This window comes from Podarcis erhardii (assembly GCF_964252035.2).
Source record: "Podarcis erhardii genome assembly, chromosome: 4".
NCBI lineage: Eukaryota > Metazoa > Chordata > Lepidosauria > Squamata > Lacertidae > Podarcis > Podarcis erhardii.
The window spans coordinates 42,965,783-42,990,448 of record NC_138508.1 but is presented as its reverse complement, the minus strand read 5'-3'; the positions used below and the strand labels follow the sequence as shown (position 1 = coordinate 42,990,448).

Here is a 24,666-nt window from a genome sequence, read left to right as displayed (position 1 = left end):
TTAGCAGTTTGCGTAACAGACTGAGCAGCACAGCATTTTGGCTAAACTACGTTTATTTACATATAATACACTCGGAGCATTCTGACTTAGCTCCTTCCTCTTTCTCATCAGACAGCAAAGAAGGGAAAAACAAAGGACACAGTAATACCAAAACATCTTGTCTCCGTCACTTCCCACACTGTGGAATGAAAACATACATCGTCATGTGACATAAAAGAATCCTATGACTGCAAACATGGAGCAAGAATCCTAACATCCTCTCCCGATTCATGAACTGTGTTGTAGTGATCAGTGTAACTGCAACAACCATACAGATGTCATACACATAGTATACCCCTGTATCACCCGTTTCACCCTTGGAACTACCTGCAAATGGATTGGCCTTGGGCCTTACCATCTTGCACTTCTGACTAGTCTTGGCATCACAGCACTACTGACTATCACAAAGTTTTACACCTGGCTTTGTCGGGACTCGAACTCTAGCCTCGTTCCTCTCTGAGGAATCAGTGTTGGCACACACGGCCTTTTGACATGATTCTGCTTCCTTCTCCAAGGAAACAGTGTCTACAGCTTTGGGTGTGGTTTCCCGTCCTTTGAGGACAAACCCTGTACCCCTTTCAAGACTTCAGGTTCCAAGACCTGTCTCGAGCTACTAGCCACAGCTAAATCTGCAACAGCCGTGTTAGCAAACTCCTGATCATACCTGGTGGTAGCTGTCTCAGATCTGCACATCAGGTGCACGTCCATCACTGTATCAGTGGAACTCACCTCACTTTCAGCAACAGCAGTAGACTCAGTATCTGAGTCTTTAGAAATGGGGTAGCCTTGGAAAATACACACATTTCCTCCCCACTTCGCACTGCACTCAACATCCCTAGTGAGTAAAATAAGCTTGGTATGAGGCCTCAGTACTTTGTACAATCAATGCTTCCTGCCTTGTGACGTCTCCACCCACATGTCAGACCCATCTGTTGGTCCCTTTGCACATCTTGGGTTTACCTTGTCACAGAACCTATCAGCACTTTTGTCTGAATCCAGGGAAAGGCTTTTCAAACTATGTTTGCCAAGCATATCGCTCTGTTGCTTCTGAATCCACACATCAGAATCCCCATTACTAATAGGGTGTCTCTGTGAGATACCCATATTGCCTCTCCCTTTTGCTTTGTCCTGAACACATTCAGTACACCTGACCATCTTTGTGTCAGATATCAGCATTTTGGAAGACCCATCTACACATCCTGCATGATAAATGGGGAGGCCTAATTAGGCCCGTGGGGCAGAGATCCCTCACTATGGTATTATCAGGTTCCACAAAAATGATCCAAATACACACACACCCTCCAAAAAGAGGCACATAACCCAACAATAATTGCTGTATTCAAGGGATGAACAACTCAAATTGACATCCTTCTGGTGGGGCTTCTCTAACCCATGGAAAACATCCAGGTTTACAAGAGTAACGACTTGAAGGAACATCATCTGCAAAGCCACAATCACACTGTGGGGCTTCTCTACAAGAGCTTAAGCAGCTGCTAGTCCAATGGGAAGCCTTCTACGGATCTTACAGAGGACACAATTCTCCAGATCTCTATAAGAATTCTCCTTTTCAAAATTCTAGTATTTATTCTGTGGAATACTATATTGCCTCAAATGGTGGCTGATGAAAGAACATAGGAAGCTGCCTTATATCAAGTCAAACCATTTATTTCACTGACTTGCAGTGGCTTCTCCAGGGTTTCAAAAGGGCTCTCTCCTAGACCAACCTGGAGACATCAGGGACTGAACCTGGGGCCTTCTGCTTGCAAAGCAGGTGCACTACCACTGAGATACAGCCTTTCCAGTAAGAAAGAGGGAAGAATTATTTTTGAAAGACCCTTCCTAGACAAGACAACTAAGAACCAGAAGTACAAGCTGACAGCCCCCCTGTTTGAACATACAGATCACGTCACCAACTATGAGAATGTTAGAGGGGAAAGAGTGAATCTTACTCTTTTTCTAACCAACTGGTCAAGTTGGGTCCCAGTCTTCTTATTCAGGAGACAGAGAAAATGCCTATCTCCAACAGACAAACGTATTTTACTTACAGTGTACACAATGACAAACCCTATTTAACGCTATGGTTGTAGTGGGAATGGCTTCTAGGGAAATGGCCTGCAGCAACATTGCTGTAGGCTGCTATTCTGTCGGATCTGATAAGCTTTTAGGTCAGGAACTGCACTCTAGGTTTTCTTGCAGATCCATTACCAACGTATTCTAGAAAGTAAGATAGCCGGGTCAAGAAAGCAGTCATCTAATAACTATGCTTATCTGGCTATTCTTCCAGCTGAAAAAAGCATGAAAAACTGGTTGGCTTAAAAAACTATTAGAAGCATTGGTTAAAAGTTAAATTCTCCTTGGCTTATTTTTATTGGATAAAGGTAAAGGTAAAGGGACCCCTGACTATTAGGTCCAGTCGTGACCGACTCTGGGGTTGCGCCACTCATCTCGCTTTATTGGTCATGTGGCCAGCATGACTAAGTCACTTCTGGCGAACAAGAGCAGCGCATGGAAACTCCGTTTACCTTTCCACCAGAGCGGTACATATTTATCTACTTGCACTTTGACATGCTTTTGAATTGCTAGGTTGGCAGGAGCTGGGACCGAGCAACAGGAGCTTACCCTGTCGCGGGGATTCGAACCACCTACCTTCTGATCGGCAAGTCCTAGGCTCTGTGGTTTAACCCACAGCGCCACCCGCGTCCCATTTTATTGGATAGGCAGGCATAATTAATTGCTAATATTTCAAACCGATGAGCAACGATGTCAAAGCCTAACACGGGGGGATTAGATCCCTTGCAGGGAAGTTGTTCAAAAAGTTCTCTTGTGTGTTTCCATGCTGCGAGCAAAGAACTCTCGTCATATTCTCAGACACTGGAAAGTCATGCTGCCTATTCACCGGGGGGGGGGGGCGAGGAGAGCTTCACCAGCTGTGCAACTTTATCTGCATCCTCCCCTTCACTCTGACTCCTGGATCAGTCATAACCTAATATGTACAAACCAAAGCATTTTCATCAACCACTGTATGAAGGCTTGGACTCTTGTTCATCGTTACCACCAGTTGTTGTTTTAACACTGCATCTACCTAGAACCTGTATTTTGAATATATTTTTGTTTCATTCCACAGGTTGTTCACCTTAAGACAGAGTAGTCTGAGAAACAAAGAATGACTCTGAGAGGTTCCGACATTATTGCTACGGCATCTGCTAACCTTTATTTCCAAAAATTGCTGAGTTAGAGAAACTTTTTGAAGTCGCTTGCAACTGCTGAAAACCAACTTGGGTCGCATCTGTAAAGAACTAAACACCACCAATCCCTTTTTAGCACACACTCTCTCAAACATACCCAAACTTCTAGAGGTTATATATGGTGTACTGAACCTGTATTCAAAATTCCCCAGGCACCAGGCACATTTTGCGATTGGCACGCGTCCAGTTGAGACCAAGTGAAGATATTTTGTCACCAGGTATGGTGATTGACATCTCCACCATCTGGCTGGTGCAACAGCGTTTTCTGTTGTTGTGCATCCCCCCACCCCATGTGTCCCAGCAGCAAAAGATGCTGTTGTGTGCCAGCCAGGTAATTTGTGGGGATGTCTTATCACTGTTTTATTCAGGATTGTTTTATTTGATATTTTAATGTGTTGTAAACCACTTTGAGACTTGTTTCTTTAAAATATAAAGTGATGTAGAAATGAAATGAATAACAATAATCATCATCCTCTTCTAACAAAACCCAACAACCTGGAACCTAGGTTTAAGGTGCCATTTGACTTATATATCTGAGTTTCTAACACTGTACCCAACACAGGCAGCAACAGAGAAAACCAATTTAGTCAAGTTTCCCTCACTGCAGGACAGATTCTTACTTACTGCTGGTAATCAGCCAAGTGGACAAAGGTAAAAAAGGTAAAGGACCCCTGAATGGTTAAGTGCAGTCGAAATCGATTATGGGGTGCGGTGTTCATCTCTGTTTTCAGGCTGAGGAAGCTGCCGTTTGTCTGCAGACAGCTTTCCAGGTCATGTGGTCAGCATGACTAAACCACTTCTGGCACAACAGGACACCGTGATGGAAGCCAGAGTGCACGGAAATGCCATTTACCATCCTGCCACAGCGGTACCTACTTGCACTGGTATGCTTTTGAACTGCTAGGTTGGCAGAACCTGGGACAAAGCGACGGTAGCTCACCCTGCCGTGCGGTTTCGAACTGCCGACCTTACTACAAAACTTTAGAGAGAACAAATTAATATTATCACTGAATGCTTATGGCGCACAAAGCTAGACAAAAACTTAACTGACTCTCTCAAACAAGAAAAGAACAGTACCAGGAAACATCTGACACCATCCAGATACGTACAACAAAGTCCACTGCCACCTAATGAATAAACTATATAATGACACTATCCACATCTGATAATAGGATTCATTCTATTTTAGTCATATTTCAAGCACTCCCTTAAAAGCAAATTTGAAGCACATTTACAGACAACAACCTATCTTCCATACACCCCAACTTAAAACCCTGTCTTCCTGAAGCTGTTTGAAGGAGAATTTAGTCCAAAGAACATGTTGCATCCTGGTAACCCTGGTCTCCAAGCAACAAGAAACCTACCACAGATGGTATGTCCTGCTACAGAGTTTTCCATCTCTAAATCTGCATTTGAGATTTTAACTGTTTCCCTGGGTCCCTTTGCAGCACAACATTTTCATATTACATGCACTGTTTCTATGGCTATCCATCTGTTTTAGGTAAAATTATGAGATTCTACTGGGCATTTATTCCCCATATCATACCAATCACAGTCCTTCAGAATGACAGGCCCCAGAAATTATCTGCCTTTTTCTATTGCTCTTTCTCCAAGGATTTTGGGATGGGATATCTAGTCCTTCCTTTACCTTCACATCCACTTTGGGAAGTAGGTTGGGCTAATGACAGAAAGCAACTGAACCAATGTGATGCAATAAGCAGAGCTGCAGAATAGAAGTGGCTTCAAAAATAGGGTTGAGAAGGTGAAAGGAGCCTTAGTGGTTGCATGAGATAGAAAGGCAAAGCTCTGGGGAGTTAATATTGGGGGAGAAGTGGAGAGCTGGTAGGGGAACAACCAGGGGGATAGAGCTCCCCCAATAGCAATAACCATAAGAACCTCTGTGCCATTCTTTTTATAGACAAAAACAAGAGAATTAACCAACTAATTCTCTGTTACATCTCTGTGTGAAAGCCTCATAGACAGACTATTTCCAGTTCATTGTATGCAAATAGCTATACTTTTGACCACAGAGGATAGTTAAAGGGCCACATTGCAAATATGTGAAGCTCAATCACGCATGAAGATCCAGCTGCAAGCAATGAGGCCACAGAGAACCAGGAAGGGAGTATATAAGTCTTTCAGTCTCCTCAGAACCCCCGTTTGGTTAACAGCTCCTCTTCAAGCTCATCAAGTGTCTTAGCTCTGAAACTCCCTGGCTCAACTCCTCCTCCAGCTCTTACTCCAATGCCCGCACCAAGTCATAGAAACGAAAGCTGGCTGCAGAAGGAACAGCTGTGAAGTGTCCAGCACGTTAATACATTACAGCAGGGACGTCCAACTCCCAATAGAATGTGATCTACAGTGGTGCCTCGCAAGACGAAAATAATCCGTTCCGCGAGTCTCTTCGTCTAGCGGTTTTTTCCGTCTTGCGAAGCATCCCTATTAGCGGCTTAGCGGCTATTAGCAGCTATTAACGGCTTAGCGGCTATTAGCGGCTTAGAAAAAGGGGGAAAAAGAGAAAAACTCGCAAGACTCGCAAGACGTTTTCATCTTGCGAAGCAAGCCCATAGGGAAATTCATCTTGCGAAGCGCCTCGAAAAACGGAAAACGCTTTTGTCTAGTGGGTTTTTCGTCTTGCGGGGCACCACTGTACTCACATTATAAAAAGACTGGCAGTGATCTACCCATTGTCATTGGATGGACCAAAGTTGCTAGGAAGCCAAAACTGTTGAGCTTTTTGGGGAAAGGCAAAGTTGTTGAGCTTTTTTTTAGGAGGTCACAGTTGTCGTCCATCCCCCCCCCCCCCTTTTTGGGGACGGGAGGAATAGCCCACAATCTACCAGTGGATCACGATCTACCTGTTGGACATACCTGCATTACAGGAATGTTTGGACTGGCTGATCACAAAGTTTGCAAGCAAGAATTAGCAAATTTCCTCTTTGGACTTAGGGAAACTATTGGCTGTATTGTTCTTGTTCAAACCTATTCCTTATGCAATTATTTCTACATGGGGAATTACTGTACAGTACTGGCTTGTATGATTGTGGTTAACTTTCATACCTTTGCAGATCTTGTTGGAGCAAAGCCTTGCAGGACTCATACAGACAAAACTTGCACAACACACAAAGCAACCAGTGGTTGCACACAGAAGCAGGCCTTCATACCTCTATTAATACACACCACTGTAGCTGTTTCTAGTGGTGGCCATTTTTCTTTAGGGTAGCAAGTTCTATGAGTGAAGCATCATTCTGCCACACATACAAGCTGCAATACTGCCCTTGATAAAATGACTTACTACAATAATAACTCTGAGATATAACTTTAGGAATTCATAATGGATTCTCCCTAACTAGCTAGGAGCCACCTTGTAATACTGAATTTTTGATATGAATCTGAAATGCCAGAAGGAAAACAATAAGATGTGTTTTAAGGGACTATAAAAATTGTTGCAAGCATGGCATCCATGCCTTCCATTACAGAATAGTTAAATTGCTATAACCCAGTCATTTCCTGAAATTTGACCCAATAATGCATAGGTACAATCTGAACATATTACTCCAAAAAAAGTCTGAGTTCATACTTTAATACATGTGCTGCAATACTCTACGTGAGTATTGCTTCGTATGTAACCTTTGCCACCCATGCACAACAGAAAGGACTCCTCTTAACAGCCAGAGTAATGTTTACCTGTAATGTGAAAATGGAACGATGAAAACTATTGTGCTAATGCATGTACATAAGGCTCTGAACGTTTATCAGACAGTACTTCCGTATTTTAAAAAACTTTTCTTTGCAACTATTAATTCTACAAACGTATCTCTGAGATATTCAACAGCATGAGAGATCAAAAAACTTCCATCACTTATTGAAGTCTGACACAGATCCTTTTATTATATCTGTTGGAGGTCGTTTTGATGTAGTAGAAGAAACTTCATGGCACATGAGTCATGCCATACAGTCTTCTAGTACATCAAAAGGGCTTGCCTCTTAACACAGGGATGGGGAACATCTTCAAGATGCTGTTGGACTCCAAAATTTCATCAGACCCAGGTAGCTTAGCCAAGGATACAGGGGGTTGTAGTCCAATGATGTCTGGACAGTCACAGATTCCCCATAGTGATGCCTAATGGATGTGAAGGGTTCTATGTCAAAGTTAGAGAAGAGTTGCTAAAGAAAAAAAGATGGGGGTAGAACCAAGATCTCTTATCCTCCTCTCTCAGATGATGTTTCCTTCACCCTCAGTGTTTTACTTCTCCTGAAATTGGACTCCCCATAAACAATTCAATGATAGCCATTGCAGAAAAAAATTAAACATAGATAAGCTCATTTTAAAATAATCTCTGAAGGAATATTATCAGCTAGAGGCTGCTTGTTGACTTATAGTAATTCCCCATGGCCCTGAAAAATCCTCTTAAACCCGTATCAGATAAAGACTGTAAAACTGTTATCATCCTAAGCTCACTGGACAGCTACAGCAAGTTGGAAAGCATCTTCCATTTGTTTCTCAACACCAAGAGGGCAGCTTACTGCTAATAATTCAGGCCACAGTTCCTGAACATCCCTTTATCCAAGGTGGCGCAATGAAACCAAAGGGATTTGCTCCAATGCTTCGGATGGCAGAGGTTCTTATACGGCTTGTGAAAGTGATCTAGAACTATTTGCCCTCTCTATAAACATGCTTTCCACACTGCACTTGCTCTTTGCTCACAACACAGTGCAGATTGGAATACTTGGCTTGCTCTTTACTGCAGAGTGGGCATTAGCTGGTCAACAGAAGTGCCCGTCTGAGGTGTGGACAAGATGGCTGCCTTCAGGGCCTCTTCCATTCTAGGAGGGAAGGTTATTAAATGGAAGTTGAAGGGAGATGCAAAAATACATAATGTCTGCAGATTGTTCTGTCTGAACTCTTTTTCAACACACTCTTATTATATTCTCATTTTGCATACAGAAACAGAAGATACCAGTTACTTGAAGTCCTAACAATTCAGTAGCACATCCTTGCTTGGTCTCTCTGTTTTCAGTCCTCCCAATTCATCTCAGAAACCTCCCTGTTTAAAATTACTTGGCATTCATTTGGATGTCAACTGGGTTCCTTGAGGCTAGAATTAGAACACCACAGGGGTCTTTCATCAGAACTGTTTTATCACACCTCCAAATCATCTGACTTTCACTTCCCTATGTGGGGTAGAAAGCTTAGAACAAGCAACAAGAAAAGAGGAATAATCCCCAATTGTTTTGCTGCCCCTGGAAAGTGTGATGGAGATGGAAAAATCATATGCCCACAAGAGTGTGATGCAGGGATAAGGCAGCTGTAAATATTCCAAAACTTCTCCAAAATTGTTTCTGACTAAATGTATTTGTCGTAGTTATAGAGGAAATGTGAAGAACAGGGTGAAGTAAAGAACAGTAGTAGTAAAGTTATTTTATAACAGGAGTTGTTTTTTGTTAAGGAGCCATCACTTAGTACAGGAGCAGCCAGTATAGTTCCCTCCAGTTGCTTTGGAACTACAACTCCCATCAGCCCCAGCCTGAATGGCCAATGGCAAGGGATTACGAGAGCTGTAGTACAACAACATCTGGAGGAGCCCACACTGGCTACCCCTGTCTTAGGGGCATGGCACCATGTTTGTATGCAGCAAATTCCAGGTTCAACCCCAAACAATTCCAGTTTATGGATCTCAGGGTCCAGGACTGGTACATGATGCTAGGCTAAACAGATCTATGAAGGCACACTGTATAGAACAGCTACATAGGTTAACATGGTTAGATTGGTTCTTTCATTCACTATCTCCCACCAAGTATGTAAGATCAAGTAAAAAGGGGGGTACATAAAAACAGAACTGCAGACAAGGCAAATTTATGATATCTATGACACTTGATATTATATATATATATAGATTTATGATATATCTATCCCTCTCAGACACACTCTCAATGAGATCCTTGTGCCTGATGGCTGTCAGCCAACTCCTTAATATTAGGATCAATATTAGTAGACAGCTTGAGCTTAAGTCTTCGTGATCTGGCCTTGTTCCTTGCCAAACACATTAGCAATGGGTACAATTGACTACGCACAATGAGAGCAATAGCAAAAGCAGGTCCTCTCATTGTTGAGGACAACTGACAGGAATTCCATTCCTCATTGCTGTGTACCACTTCAAGTGGGGCACATATTCTACAACTCACCTCTGCCGACGGTCGCAAGCTGCCACGGGAGGAGAAGAGGCTGCCAGAATACCAAATGCCCCCCATTTCCCTGTAAAAGTTCTGAATGTATACCACCCCAGTGTAATTGCTCCGGGGTGGGGTGACCACATATGGTCACAGTTACAAATCACTAGGCTAGACCTTTGTTCTTGCCTGCAACCCCTTTGGGAGCCAAAGCAGACTTGCTCAGTACATCAATCACAGTTGCCAAAATAAAACTCTGGCATCAACTGCAGTAACAGCTGCCCCCGCTCCCCCGTCCTCAAATGCAACAGGCAAACTAATACAAAATGACTGAGGTGACAAGAAAGTGGAGGCAGAGCAAGAGAGTGAGCCAGCCTCAGGGGGGAAATGAATTTTGAAGAGAGTGTTGGGTGGGGGAATAGAGATGAGGGAAGTAAGTATACTAAAGCCTCCTCAGAGAAACAGCAGGAGAATGGCAAAGTTGTGAAATGGGAAATTTTCACTGGTAATAGAATAATGGCTTCTTTCCATTATAGGGTTTCTCAGAGCTGCATCTGGCTGAAGCTACAGGGACCACATTCTGCTTTCAGAGTTGACTGAGCAATTGCTAAGGCAGGGGATGGGTGCCATATGTTACCAGCTGCACTTACGATTATCACTTTCCCCACTTAATGCTGAGAGACTGTTCTGAGGCACAGAGGCAGAGAAACCTGCCCAGCTCTGGCCTCTCTTCTTGCTCAGACAACCCATTATTCTTACATATCTGCCAAGAACTGCAACAGGACCTGTCAGCAAGCTGAAAGAGATCCCCAAGCAGCCTCAAGTACCAGAGGACTGCCAAACCATTGCAACCACTCATCAAGAGAAAGGAAGGCAAGAAGGAAGGAAGGAAGGGTGGAGGAGACAAGAGTTCCTTAGCTGTCATCGAGGAAGCACAGTGCATGCTGCAAAGTGCCACCCTGCCAACTTTACGGCAGTGCCCATGTAGACAAAAAGGGTGCATTCTGCATGTGTGCTTTCTTATTCTGCAAGAAGCATAACTGGATTCTGCAACCTGTCAACATTATTGTATCAGACAAATTCACATTCATTTGCCCATTTTGCAGGCAACAGAGGGAGAAAAACATGACACCAGGACCATCCCATCTCCCCATACAGCCATTTACCACCAGCTGTCATGTGGGAAGAATCATTTTGACTTGCTGCATGTTGGGTGTGCGTGTTTTAATGTGCATTAGTTTTACTTACTTTAAGCCACCTTTCAGGGATTTGTATCCTGCAAAGGATGGTTGTAATTAATTACAAAGGTTAGTTGTGCCACCATTAGTTATTTGGAAAGACATCAAGCTATGTGTGAAACTGAAGCATCACATCACACATATTAGAAATTTTTCTAAGCCCATCTGCAAACCCCAAGTATCTGATTTGAAACACACAGTTAAGAAATCAAGCCACAAAGTGGTAGTCCTAGAAAGAAGAAAGACAGGGCCAGCAGCTTTCAAGGATCCAAGCTTACATCTCCCTTCTCCATATCTGAGCTCTTCAATACAGCTCTGGTGCAACCTGAACATTTAGGAATGACAATGGATATCCTTGGCAGGCAGTTCATAAGTCATCCTACCGTGAGCAGACACCCCACACAAAGGGATGTGCATATGTAACCGTATGTTATTGTACTATGACTTTTAAAATAAGTTTCTATAGTATTACAATACTGAATTTAAAGAGAGTAAAATATAGTTGACAAAGCAGAAAATCTAAAATGGAAGAACCAGCTGTCGATGTGCTTATCTTTTAAGGCCGTGATCAAATGGTGTACATTTGTATACCCCTGACTTTGGTAGAAGCCAAGATGACAGCATCAATCATTGCAAATAACAGAAGACAAGAAACTAGAGTGGTACAAACCACAGGAGGTTATAAGGAAATAACAAAACAGGAGGTTATAAGGAAATAACAAAATCAGCAGATCCAGTAGTTCAGAGCCACCTTTAGCATGTGGCATCTTTGGGCAGCTGTTGGGGCCCCAGTACTCCAACAGACCCACCTATAACACACACAAAGCAGCAGCACTAAGTAGCTGGGAGCTACCATTTAAATATTTCCCATGATGCCCCAAATGATGCTACACTGGGGACATAATGGAAAACTAAAATGGCTTTCCACTGCCCAGCATTCATTTAGAGTGCTTCCAGAACCCATCAATGTAAGAGGAGCCCCCAAAGGCCACTCCAGTGAGAACCCCCACCACAAGCGACAGAGGCAGAGTTCAGGTTCTGCTGCTTTCAAAAACAGGGCCTCACGTCAAGGTACTTTTTAGGCTACAATAAGTAGTTTTCAGATTTAAATAGTTTTAAAAAGCAAGGGGGAGATCCCTCCACCCCACTCGGGTTGGATTAGAGGGTGAAAAGAGAACTGTGGCACCAGAACTATTCAGGGGAAATAGAATTATTCTGCTTCGAGAGGACAATTTATTTCACAATATTTATATGTACCACTTGATTGTAACAAAACCTCATGGCTCCTTGCTTAAGGGAGAATCTCTATTTTGTCTACTTAAATAAATTTATTTTTCAATTTTATATCCCACTTTTTCTCCAAAGAGCTCAAAGCAACTGACTTGAAGTCCTCTTCTCACTGACTCCCACCGCATTTCACCCTCACCACATTGTATCTTCAAAGGCCTGGCCCAGGATATTTTGCTATCTGATTTGAAGGAAAAGATGGTGCACTCTCTTTCCACATACAGAAACCACATGGAGAGAGGCAGGTGAATCTTCTTTCAACACTGGTATGGGATAGCTTCTTCCATCAAATCTGACGACAGCTTGCTAAATCCAGGGGGCATAGGGCAGGCCACATAGTACACATGCAGCTCTGTCCTCTTAACACCTCACAGCTACCCAGAATTCACAGAATTCACAGCCTGAAGCAGCTGCTTCACTCTACCAAAGGGTAAGGTCTGGCTGAATGTTGATTGCCCCATGGCCACCTAGTGAATTTCAAGGTTCAGTGGGGATTTGATCCTTAGTCTCCTCAGTCCCCATCTGACATTCTAACCACAATGCAGGGCATGCTTGACTTGTAAGCACTGAATAATAACTGGCAATCTCTTGATTCTTCGAAGAATCAGGTTTGAAAGGATGTCATCCACAAATGCTACCGGAAGTATTACAGTTCTACAGTATTACAGATTCCCCATCCCAGTTCACTTGTATGCTATTTATATCATCATTTGGTGACCGCATTTAGTTAACATTGCAGTTGATACCTTGGTTAATAAGAGACTGAAATGCCTGTGATACTTATCAAGTTCTGGCAATGTTCTCTTTTTAGGGTAAATGGCTTCTTAAGGCACCTGCTGCTACAGGTTCTGAATGTAATTTTTAAAAGTAAAGGAGGAGAAGGAGTGAAAAAGATTGCCAAATTACACGGTGAAAATCAAGCATATAATTGCATATCTGATAAAATATCAGATGGCATACTTTATCAAAAGGTGAATAACTGGGTGTGTTTTGCTTAGAGCAGCTGAGCAACAAGCGCACTGAATAAGCCATGCAAACTAATGAGCGGAACAGAGAATGCAGCCTGGGGTCACTCTTTTCCTCCACAGAGCAGGGGCAAAGCATCTTTCCATAAATTGAACAGTATATCATTTAAGCAGAAACAGCAGCTCTCCACCCCCCTCCCCAGTCCTCTTGTGTGCAATGTACCATTAGCCTGCAAATTCATAGTTACCAGACAAATCAAGAGCAGAGGAGACTCTAAAAACAAACCAACATAAAAGTTTGGCAGGATCACAAAACATGTCAGTTCCAAGACATAACATACCCCTTAGCTGATGGGAATTAAAAAGGCGCTTCCTCTGTTATGAGGCAATTTCATGCACTTCCGCTTGGAGCATCCAATATCCACCAATGTCAGCGAAAATGCTAAGCTAGATGGATCGCGGCTTGAAGCTGCTGTAGCAATCCCTGTGCTCCCAACAGAATGCCTACTGCACTTAAGTGCTGTGAAGTGTCTCAAGAAAGCTAGAAACAAAGAAAGGGAGCCTAGGTGAAGTAAATCTCCATTTAGCTGGGTCCCATTTAGCCATAACAGCTGCACATCATTTGAAGACCTTCCGCTGTTACCGTAACATTGCTATTTAAGCTGGCAAAGTACTATATTCCACTAGTGAGCAGGAAAACAACAGGGGTGATGGACTCCAGCTTTTGCCAACAAAAAGTCATAGCACCACGCCTAAAAATCTGAGCGCAGAAGACTCTCAACGCCAGCATTCCATACAAGCCCAATAGGCCGATTCCCATGACTAGAGTTGAGTTGACAAGATTTAACACACACCTCTCTCTCTCTTTTTTAACTTTAAACAGCATGAAAGGGGAAAAGTGAAATAATAGGCTCTGGCATGTGCCAGGTGTACATTCAAGTTTGCTCAAACAGAAGCAGAGATGGAAAAGTAGGCTGCACGAATGCAAAAATAGCTAGGAAGAGCAGTGTGGTGAAAAGTAGGGTCTACCCCAGTTATTTCAGGTCAGGAGATACAGATGTACCCTGGATCTGCCTACCTCTCCCTCCCTGCCCCCTAAGTTTCTTTATAGCTAGGAAAACAGCAGTGGCAGTAGTAGAACAGCTGCACAGTTGCGCTCTCTTCTGCCTTTAAATACAGGAAGAAATGAAAAACACAGAGAAATATTGCCCCTGCAAAGAGAGCTGTGATCCAGGCTGTCTCCAGTCACCACCAGTTTACTTGTCATCCAGCAGCACGGCTGTGGCTAATTTTGTTCTTCCTCAAAAATCATGAGAGTCCCTGGTACACACGATGGAGGGAAACCATGCCTGCTGCCATGGGCTGATAGGAGCTGCAATCCAAAACATCTGGAGGGCACCAGTCTGGCCAAAGCCAGTTTAGGTGATCACGAATGTGAAAGAGTGAGCCTTGGGCTTGTGTGCTCTCCCTTCACTCTCTTCCCGTGTCCATGAAAGGAGGTGAATGCTTTTGCAAACAAGAAAGTGAAACATTTCACTCTCCTCTTGCACACAGAAGGGGCGAATGCAAGGCCAGGGCTCCTCACACCTCATTTGCAACCACCAAAAACCAAGGTCTGAACCAGGCCCTAGTCTGCTCAATGTGTATTTTGCAAGATTATTAAGCCAAGGAATCTCTTAGCTACCAAAGAATGAAGAGGAGGGTGTGTAAGACGACAGAGAACTATCCCATCTGGCTGATTGGTGTCTCAGGTTTTTCCATCTATAAGACGCCCCCATGTATAAGACCCCCCCACTTGCAGCAACAACCAATCGCCAGTCTACCCCCAGCACTATCCGTGTATAAGACACCCCCTAATTTTTGACATTATTTTTTAGTGGGGAAAACCTAGTCTTATACATGGAAAAATACAGTACATTGAGTTAAGTCCCACCAAGTTCAAGAGGATTTACTCTGATGTTCACTGCATACTTAGATAATGCAAGAGCTTCTACATAAATGAAGGGGAATTTTGTTTGTGTGTGTTTGTGTGACTGTGTGAAAGAGAGGTCCATCTGTCAAACCTTAGTTATTCAAAACTTCTAATTAATTATTTGACTATATCAGAGCATACCTGTGTTAATATCATTTGGGTTGAAGTGTATTGCTCACAAATGTTGAGGTAAGTGAAGTTCTATTAGCATGCAAGAATATGAGTGTTTATGGGATTAAGCTACTTCTCCCCATTGACCATGCTCTGTATCTCTGAATCAACAGCACTGTTAACATTAACAGCAATAATAACAGTAATACATTGATTTTTATCATTTATGACTGCTCTTTTAATGACATAGTTAATAGAGCAAGATGTGATGCGCACAACATATAGGTCAAAGTTCCTGATCTGTAAACACTGCAGCTGCAACAGACAGCTGTCACCTATATTCTATTGATAGTAAATTATCATCAGACCAGATTTCCAGTTTTTAAGCTTCATACTAAGGAAAAGACATAGCAGGGATGGAACACTTCAAGAACACATAAGATCAGTTACAATCCAAAATGATACGGAAGGATCTCTGAATTACAGCATCATCTTTCCACCAATTTTCCATTGAGTGAAGCCACCTGTGTCCTGGCTGACAACCCAAATAAAATAAAGAGCTATTCATGGCCACAGGCCCCATTAAAACATAGCTCAGGTCCAAATGGCAGCATGATGTTAATGAGAACCAGGAGATATAAAGCCAAGGAGCACAATGCAGCATGATTTATTCTTTCTGCTCAAAGTGGTTGCCAAGTAGAATCAGCCCATGGCAAATCTTCAAACAGGAGGAGGAGAATTTGCATTTAGCAATGCAAATTCTCCTCACTTTCTTTTTAGCCTTCCGAAGACCCCTGCTTACTGGGGTAGAGAAACAATTTTCCTGGTTAAAGCTGCTTTAAAAATTGCTAAGAAAGGGAGGGGAAATGGCATATTGTACTGCACTCCTCCAGCTGTTCTTCTTATGCACCAATCCAGGAAGGGGAAAGACCCCAACAACAGGCTTCAGCAAAAACTTCAGTTCACATTTCTAAAACAAATCCACTAGAATGCTTTTCCTGTGGTTCTTTAGTCAAATACCCCTCATAATGTACCTCAGGAGTGATCGGTCTGATAAGCAATGCCTCAGATGTGGTTGATGCTGAACATCTGTCATATCCAATAATCATCCAATGAAGATGAATAATAAGTTTCTGAAAGGTAGTTTGGGTTTCACAATCAACCATAAATCTCTTCTGGGTTTTGGCTCAATGTTTGTGGAGACATCTCCAATAAAAATACTACCTATTTCTACAGTAAAAATAGCTGTCGGGCTGCGCCTGCCCCACAATAAAACCATAAAATTTGATAATCATGTAAATCATCCTTGGTAATACTTTGTTCCAAAAGCCTAACAAAGTAGTTTGAAGCAGGGAAACTATAGTTTGGATAGTTAAAAGTCACATGGAGGAAGGTTGTGTGAAAAATTACTTCAGAGAGTGATTATGCCCCCTCCAAAATGGTCTCTCAGCCTTCAAGTGGAGGTGTTCTCGTGATTGATTTAAACATCTTTTTTTTTTCTACTTGTGACTTTAAGATGCGTTCAGAGAAAATAGAAAATGGAGAGACTGGACAAATGTGAGAGAAAGAGACCTTCATCTGATCACAGACAACCCAATCTGGCAAAGCTCATCTGAGAGTTGACTAAAAGTAGGTTGCCAGGTTTGTTGGACTGTGGTCATTAAAGACTTGTGCCTTCATCCATTTCCTACCCATCTTAGGACTGTTTACTTGCTACAATCACTATATGGAAGCATTATGGAACAGTATTCCCCAGCCTGTCTTCCTCCAGATGTTTTGGGCTACAATTCCCATCAGCCCTTGCCAGTATGGAATTCTGAGAGATGTAGCTCAAAACATCTCGAGGAAACCAGGTTCGGGGAAAATGACATAGAGCAACATTCACCTGGAAGCTGCTTTATGACAACGCGAAAACATGGAGAGTGCCTCACTTAGTCCATTTGTATAAGCACCGTAATGGTGTAAAAGCTGGATGCTGTCTCAAGCTGTTTTTTCATGGCAAGCAGACTGCTCTTTGCTTTAGCATTTCTGTGGCTTCACTGGATCAGTCCCCATCTTTAAATAACAGCAAACAAAGACAAAATAATCATTTAATGTTTACCACAAACTACTAGGGCACTAAGTGGTATAATGAACCAGCAAGTGCACGTTTTTTTGTTTTGTTTTTTAAATCCTTTTTACTCACCCTTCCCCCACACATTTCAGAGCACTCAGAAAAACTAAAACTCCCATCTCCCCCACGGTCCCTTGGGCAAGTCTGCTGCCAAATAAAAGCCGCTGAACCTAATGAGGGAATTAAAAATTCATAACTTGATGAAAGAAGAAAGTTTGGTTCCACTTCTGAGAAAATGAAAAACAGTAATTCACTCACAGTTCAGAAGTGTTTCTTGAGTGGGTATATCTAGCTAACCCACATATGATAGAGGAAAAGGATATTCCAAGGTTTTTCAGAAATAATTAGCAATGTGGTCAAAGTCTACGATTACCTGGTTCGGAATAAGAATTTGCCCAGTTCATAATGATGAAATGGATTACAAACTAAGCAACGATCTCCCCAAATGTTCTTTGCCAGCTCAGAACGTAATTTTATTTTTTTCTGAGCATGTGTGGTCAGGATTCAGCAGACTACACACCCTAAGACAGCTACTTTAAAGAGCCAAGCCTCAAAGTCCTTTAATGTTAAATCTCTTCCTTTCATTGTAACTCACAAGTTAATTACGGTGAACTATGGAACTTTACCAAGTAGGTTTTTCTATTAGGCAAGTATCTTCTTTGGGGGCAACCCGCTTGATTTTTTTTCTTGTAAGTGTTGCCCACCCTAGCCCCAATCATACCTAAAATTCCCACACATATCTCCCCCCCCCCCCTTTTGGATTGCTAGGCAACTCTCAACCCATGACTATAATGCTAGAATGATTAAGTGATGCATGCAGCACCTTCTGTGAGCATTGCAACCACTTTAAGCTCAGACTGAACTCTGAAAACAGGTAAGCTTTTCCACTGACAAAATTCATAATTACCAGATCAAGCTAAGGGGGATTCTTCTATCACCTTCAAAGCAAACGGCATCATTCTCAATCACATGAAAATCCCATGAGAGGGGATTTTCAAAATAAAACTGCTTAAATTTTCTCTCCTTGTCACTTTTCTTACCAAAACAGAAAACGGGGGGGGGGGGGGGTGTCACGGTCTTTCCCCCTCCCTTAGACAAACCCTTACTAGGCTTGTAGCATTCACATGAGATTCATTCTCTTTCCACATGGGCCATGTCACCAGCCCATATGGACAGCTGAGAACTGCCTCTCAGGAGGATCATCCATGTGGTAATTTTAAACAGACATGAAAGGCAGAGGGAATCTCTAAAATGTGACTATGGAACTCCCTTTCTGCAAGTCATCCAAAGATCAAGGCTACAGGCTGTTCAGAGGCCATGATGGTATTGAGTACTAGAGAAGAACACACTGTGCACCGCCTACATCCTTGTAAAAATGTTAGCAAATTCATTCTTGTAACATATAATTTTCTGTTTGGTATTAGTTATCCAGCTTGAGCTTTGAGGCTAAACTAATTAATGCTGTACATTAAAATTAAGTTTTGTCCTGCATGGCTGGCAATACCCCCAAAAGCGTTTCTGTACGTTCAGATCACTAGTTTTCAAAGACTGCAAGAGATGCTAATAAATACAGGAGCTCAAAGGGTTTGGTGCCTCCAAGTGTGGGTCATATTGCTTTTGCTATTCTACTGCTTTCTCTGTAACAGGCACGTCCAACTCCCAAGAGACTGTGATCTACTCCCAGTACAAAAAAAACTGGCAGTGATCTACCTATTGTCATTGGTGGGAGGAGGAGCGTGTGTGGGGTGGGTGGATTTCCCAGAGTTGTTGAGCCTTTTGGGGGGAGGATTACAGAGAGGGTTTTTTTTAGCTTTTCCCCTGTAACTTTTTGTACACGCTAAGGATCCTGCGATTACCAGTAGATCACGATCTACTGGTTGGACATCCCTGCTCTATAACAACTGGATGCATGCCTTCTCCTTCAATCACCTCCCAAATATAATTATCTACTGGTGCATCAATCCTTCACTTTATCTAGAACCATTATATTATTCAACACCTCTCTTCTACACTAATTTCAGGGGCTCTTCTTTTCCCCTGTCATGTACTTGCACTATTTCGCTCCCATTCACGAGTATTTAATTAAACCAATCTGGATTTATACTGAATTATTAAACACTTTGAGACACAGCTCTGCACAAAGAGTCACATTTGCACAGATGGGGGGTGTAAACAGCTATTTTAATACTACTGTCTATATTATCTGTATTCTCTTTATTACTGCACATTTCTGGGGATTAGTAATTCTCCATTAAAAGCCAGAGTGCTTTCTTGAGAACCCCATCTGTGCCTGCTTGAAAAATTATAACTGATTGGTAGATATTACTGACATAAAAAGCTGCTGCTGCTTTAGGAGTGAATTCTGGGGTTTGGGACAGTCAACAAAGCATTAATAGGAGGTAAAGGAAGGCACTCCTGAAGGTACCTGGACCCCCCAAGTTATTTAGGGCTTTAAATGTAATCATTATTCAAACAAACAAACAAACAAACACCTAGCACTTTGAATCTGGGCTGGAAGCAGACAGGTAGCTAGCAAAACTGTTGTGAAATTGGCAGTATATGATCAGAGCAAGCTGTCCCAGTTAAAAACCTTGCAATTGTATTTATTTTCTGAATTCACATTTCACCGTTCAATATAATTCCCTGGACATCTGTACTTAGTGTTTAGCCAACAATATGCAAACAACTTATACTGTTATAGTGCAAACAGGAAAAAGTTACAGGAGAGAATTTCTAGCAGCCCATCATATTCTATGGTGATAGTGAACTGACCTTTGGAATTATGTTTCTGTCATCTGTAGCTCCTGGTGTTGCTCTCCCTGGTCGCAATTGGTTCAGTTTAATTTCTCCTAAAATTTATTCACCTTAATTTATAGTCATTATAATACTATTTGCCATCTTAATTTAAACAAGAGAAAGCAAGGTAATGTCTTCATGCAGGGTAACATCTAACATCAACCTGAAAAATAAAACAACTTACCCATTAGCTTCATCTTGGCACTGTAGCTCCCAAAGTATCTGTCATCAGTGGTGGGTGTGTGACATTCATACTCGCCAGCATCCCTGTCTTGGAGCTCCTTGATATGCAACAGAGCAGAATCCCCTTGGACCCTCTCTACATAGATTTCTCCGCTCCGGACACGTTGGGTGTAGATCGCATAAGGGAAGGATGGGTCCATGGTGCTAACAATTTGTACCTCCCTTTCTGGGGCAGATGGGAGATATATGGACCACTGGAAATTCTGTTCTGATGGTCCTTGGTAGCCACTGACTTTGCACCAGATAGTGATGTGGGAATTTTCAGTGCGGTATAGAGGTCCGTCTTGAACGGTGACTTGACGTTGTGCAAATGCTAATCCTGAGGGGAAGAAAATGACAAAAGAGTTCAGATACATCTAGCTTATTAAATAAAATAAACTCATATACTACTTTTTAATTAACTGTTCCAAAGTAGTGTCTTTCGTTTCACAACTCACTCAGGTTTTCCAAAAAAGGCCATTATTAGAAAGCAGGTGAAATAGGTCCATTTAAAAAGAAAAAGAGGCGAAGTTGCTTGTATAACAATGTAAGTTTATTGTTCTAGCCAAAGGCCGTGGCAGCAATGGTACCAAATAAAATAATATAGATCATGTATCCATAACAGGAGCCAACATCTATGATGCAAGAGAAAAACTGTTTGTTTCTCAACGTCATGAGGGGATCTGTGATCAAGCTACAAACATTTAGACTTCTATTGAAACATTTTTATTTCTATTTCCATTTAAGTCAATAAATAAACCTGCTTCCTAGCAAAGGAGGCTCTTGTGCAGAAATGAACATCAAAAACATATTCAGAATTGATTTTTTTTTTATATACTGAAGTTCATGGTCAAATCCTCAAAAGGTAGCTTCCAACACATAAAAATACAATCAATACTCAAATTTAACCATAATCTTCTTTTGCTCCATAGAGGAAATTGCACGAATGTTTGTGTGGGAATTTTTTTTTATTTCAGAAAAAAGAACCGATTTAAAAGAATAGCCACCAAGCAAGTGACAAGGTCCTTGCAGTTTTCTACATGCACAACTGCTGACTAACCATATATGCGACCTCAGGGCCCGTCCATATCCTGGCTTAATGTGGATTGTGAAGCCCTTGTGCCCAGGGGCGGCCTGTCTCATTTTGCCCCAACCTGCAGCTGCCACCTCCTCTGTTCCCCCACCCTCAATACTGAAGCTGGGATCATGTGGTTTCAGTGTTGGCTTCCAGGTTCCAGCAAGATGTCACTGGAACCCATAACCGCTTCTACTCAGTTCTCTGGTGATAGGGTGGGGTGTGAGGCAACTGCGGTTGAGTTGAAGAACTTATCCAACACCACCAAAGGTACCTCCCACCCACCCACCCTGCTGCTGGAAAAATGGTGGCACCAACCAGAGCTCAAAAGAGCTCATCTGTGGTGGCAACGCCCATGGCAATTCCCTCAGTATGCTTCATGGGCGGGCGGGCCCTGCCCTTTCTTTAATTCGTCCTCATCCATGCAGGATTATTCTACAACAGGCTTCCTCAAACTTGGCCCTCTAGATGTTCTTGGCCTACAATTCCCATGATCCCTAGCTAGCAGGACAGTGGTCAGGGATGATAGGAACTGTAGTCCCAAAACATCTGGAGGGGTGAGTTTGAGGAAGCCTGCTCTACAACTACTGCTGTCCCACACTTTCTACTCCCTAAATCTGTAGATTCCCTATGCAATCAATGTAGGTCTCCTATTAGGATTTTCAAAGCACAGGGATTTTATTAAGTTCTCCTTTATCCTTACTCACCTACATACATCAATAAATGAAAGTTTCAACATGCCCTCTTAACTCTTCTTACAAGGTACTATTCAAAAGTTTCTCAGGGGACTGACTGTAACTTTTGTCACCAATATAGCTTTCCTCTTAGTGAAATCCAGCATCTCTCTCTCCCAATTCTCAAATCTCTTGGGAAACATTCAATTAGAACTGGAGAATCAGATGCGTAATCCAAATGCCTTACTAGCATACATTATAAACATTATAAAACCACTAAGACAGAATTCTATGTATGGATGTAGTTAAATGCTCTCAAATTATATAGCGACTGAGAAAAGAGCCAAGTTACAGCAATATATATGCAACAGCAGTAGAATGGTCAAATTGTAGAGTGTTTGGAATGGAAACTACTGGACTAACAGCATTCTAATTTTTAGTCAACAGCCTTTAATTGAGTAATTTTAATATTTAAAATAAATCAATGTTTTTCCAGCAGAGGGATTCCCTCCTATGACAACCCACTCTTCTGTGCTGAACACAGAAGGGCCAAGTAGTGCTCTGCACAATCCTATGCAGATTTATATATGGAATACTACAAACTTGCAAGCTTATACAAGAACACACTGAACAGCTTTTAGAGTTTTAATCAGCCTAGTGAAGCTATAGGCCTCTGAACAATAACATATGATCTCTGAGAATAAAGAGGCAACTTGAACTTCAGATTATGGAACTCCCCATGGGAGGTGCAAATGACCCCAAGTGCTCCAAATTTTAAGTAAGGCTTAATACACAATTGTCAGAGTCACCCGTGGTCCCAGCTCACAAGAGACCAAAGTCCAGTCCGGCTTATGTACAAAAGTTTTTATTGAAGAACATTCTTAGCTTCACAGCCGAGCTCCGTGACTCTACGTCTGTTACGCTTAGACCGCTGAAGTCCCCTCTGAGTCAGTCCCGCCTCTACACCAGTTTAAGAGGCTTGTACTGGTCCACCTCTTCCTCTCTTTCCTTTTCCGCAGGGTCTTTCTGCCCCCCTGTGTTCTCTCCCTTCGGGACTCCCCAGAGGCTGAATCCTCTGGCGCCTCTTCCCCCCTCCTTCGGGCTTTGGGACCAGGCTCCTCCCCAGGACTCTCTTCACTTCTGCGCGCCTCCCATTTTGAACTTGGCGCGCGTACGTTGCTCCTGACCTTCCCTTCGACAGTTACACTGCCCTCGATACTACTTTCCTCCCCTTCCGGCAGGACGTCTTGCCCTGATCTCCTTCCCCTCTCTGCTTCCTGTTCTGCTCCTTCTGACACACTGGTCACTCCACCCCCTTCACTCCGTTCCGGCGGAGCAGCCGGTCCCGATCTCCAACTCCCACTGGGGGTTCCCCCTTCGTTTCCCTGCTCCTGACTGCTTCCCCCTCTAGCTCCCCTTGGCTTGACCAGAGGGGCTCCCTTTTGGGAGTCCTCCGATTCACTGGACGGACTCATGGACAATCTTGGGTCATTGTCGTCCTCTTCCTCGTCACCCTGGAATCCTTCCCCCTCGCTCTCTGTCTCCTCCCTCATCTGCGCCTCTCTCCCTGAACCCCTGACAACAATGTTTATTATTTTTCTAAAAAACACACACCATGGGTTGTTATTGTGAAAATCTATTCTTGAATGGACACCATTTCTGTTTGCTGTTTGATTTAAAATCGCTTGTGTTTTGAAATACTAGTTGTACTACTGCTTTTAAAGTATTCGTTTCTGAGTGTTATTGAGTTTTGTGGGATATAAGTCACCTTAGATGGACTATGCCCCAAAAGGTGATCCATAAACTATGAACAAATAAACTCTAGGCCCATTTAATACATGATGTATCCTGGTTGATGTTGCTAAGCAATATCAAATAAAGATGCTTAAAACTGCATTTTTTTTTAAAAAAAAAACCTGACTTCTTAACATTATCTTTATTTTAACCATTTTAACCAATTGTAAATAAGTTTCTATATATTTACAATTTCCATATTTAACATACTGTTGCCAGTAAAATGTTTTTGCACCAAGCTTCTACCATAGAAGTGATATTATATGGGGGATCACATTCCGTGGTGACAAGTGAAAGATGCCAGGGTTTTAGCCAGCTAGTCATGCCTCTTCTGGGATACTGCATTCCATTAAACGTACCCCCCCAAACCCTAAAAACTTAATGTGAAGTCTGCACCCACTGAGCATGCTGAATCCACAATGGGCTCTATGGCTATGGTTTATGCGTGTGAAAGGTGCAGTTTGGGCTAGAACCACATTGAGAACGAGTCTGAACTCACACATGCCTCAGTTCAAAGAACATTCCCCAAGGCCATGGGGGCATAAACAAGAGGCAAGCATGTCAGTTTCATTTCTAACATATCTGTTAAGCAGCAATTAATTTCTCTAGGATGCTTGCAAAACTGTGACAGAGAGAAGAGTTGTGATGAAGATTACTTATGAATGTTCAGCTAATCCAGTAGATGAACATCCAGTTCACATTATCTTAAACACACACACACACACACACACACACACACACACAAACCTATGAGGCTGGACTTGAAAGAGCATTCATGTGCATGGAAAATAAACACAGAAAGCAACATGTTAAGTAATAAATATAGGACAGGGATGGACACTGACAGTGGAAGAGGTTTCAAAAGGTGGCTGCATATCCATGCCAAAAGGTTAAATTTCCATGTCCTAAACATTTGTGTACACAGTTGGAGAGCACTGGATATGTTGCGGTAACTTTATTACGT

The 24,666-nt window shown here is 42.5% G+C and overlaps 1 protein-coding gene across 3 annotated transcripts in view; it reads right to left on the bottom strand.

Annotated features, from left to right (window-relative positions):
• IGSF3 (immunoglobulin superfamily member 3) overlaps positions 1-24,666 on the bottom strand; it is a 494,096-nt gene that overhangs the window by 69,447 nt on the left and 399,983 nt on the right. For all 3 annotated transcript variants that reach the window (XM_081858447.1, XM_081858448.1, XM_081858449.1), the window contains one exon: positions 20,122-20,499. In XM_081858447.1, coding sequence (XP_081714573.1) covers positions 20,122-20,499 — 378 coding nt within the window. The remainder of the gene's footprint in view (positions 1-20,121; positions 20,500-24,666) is intronic.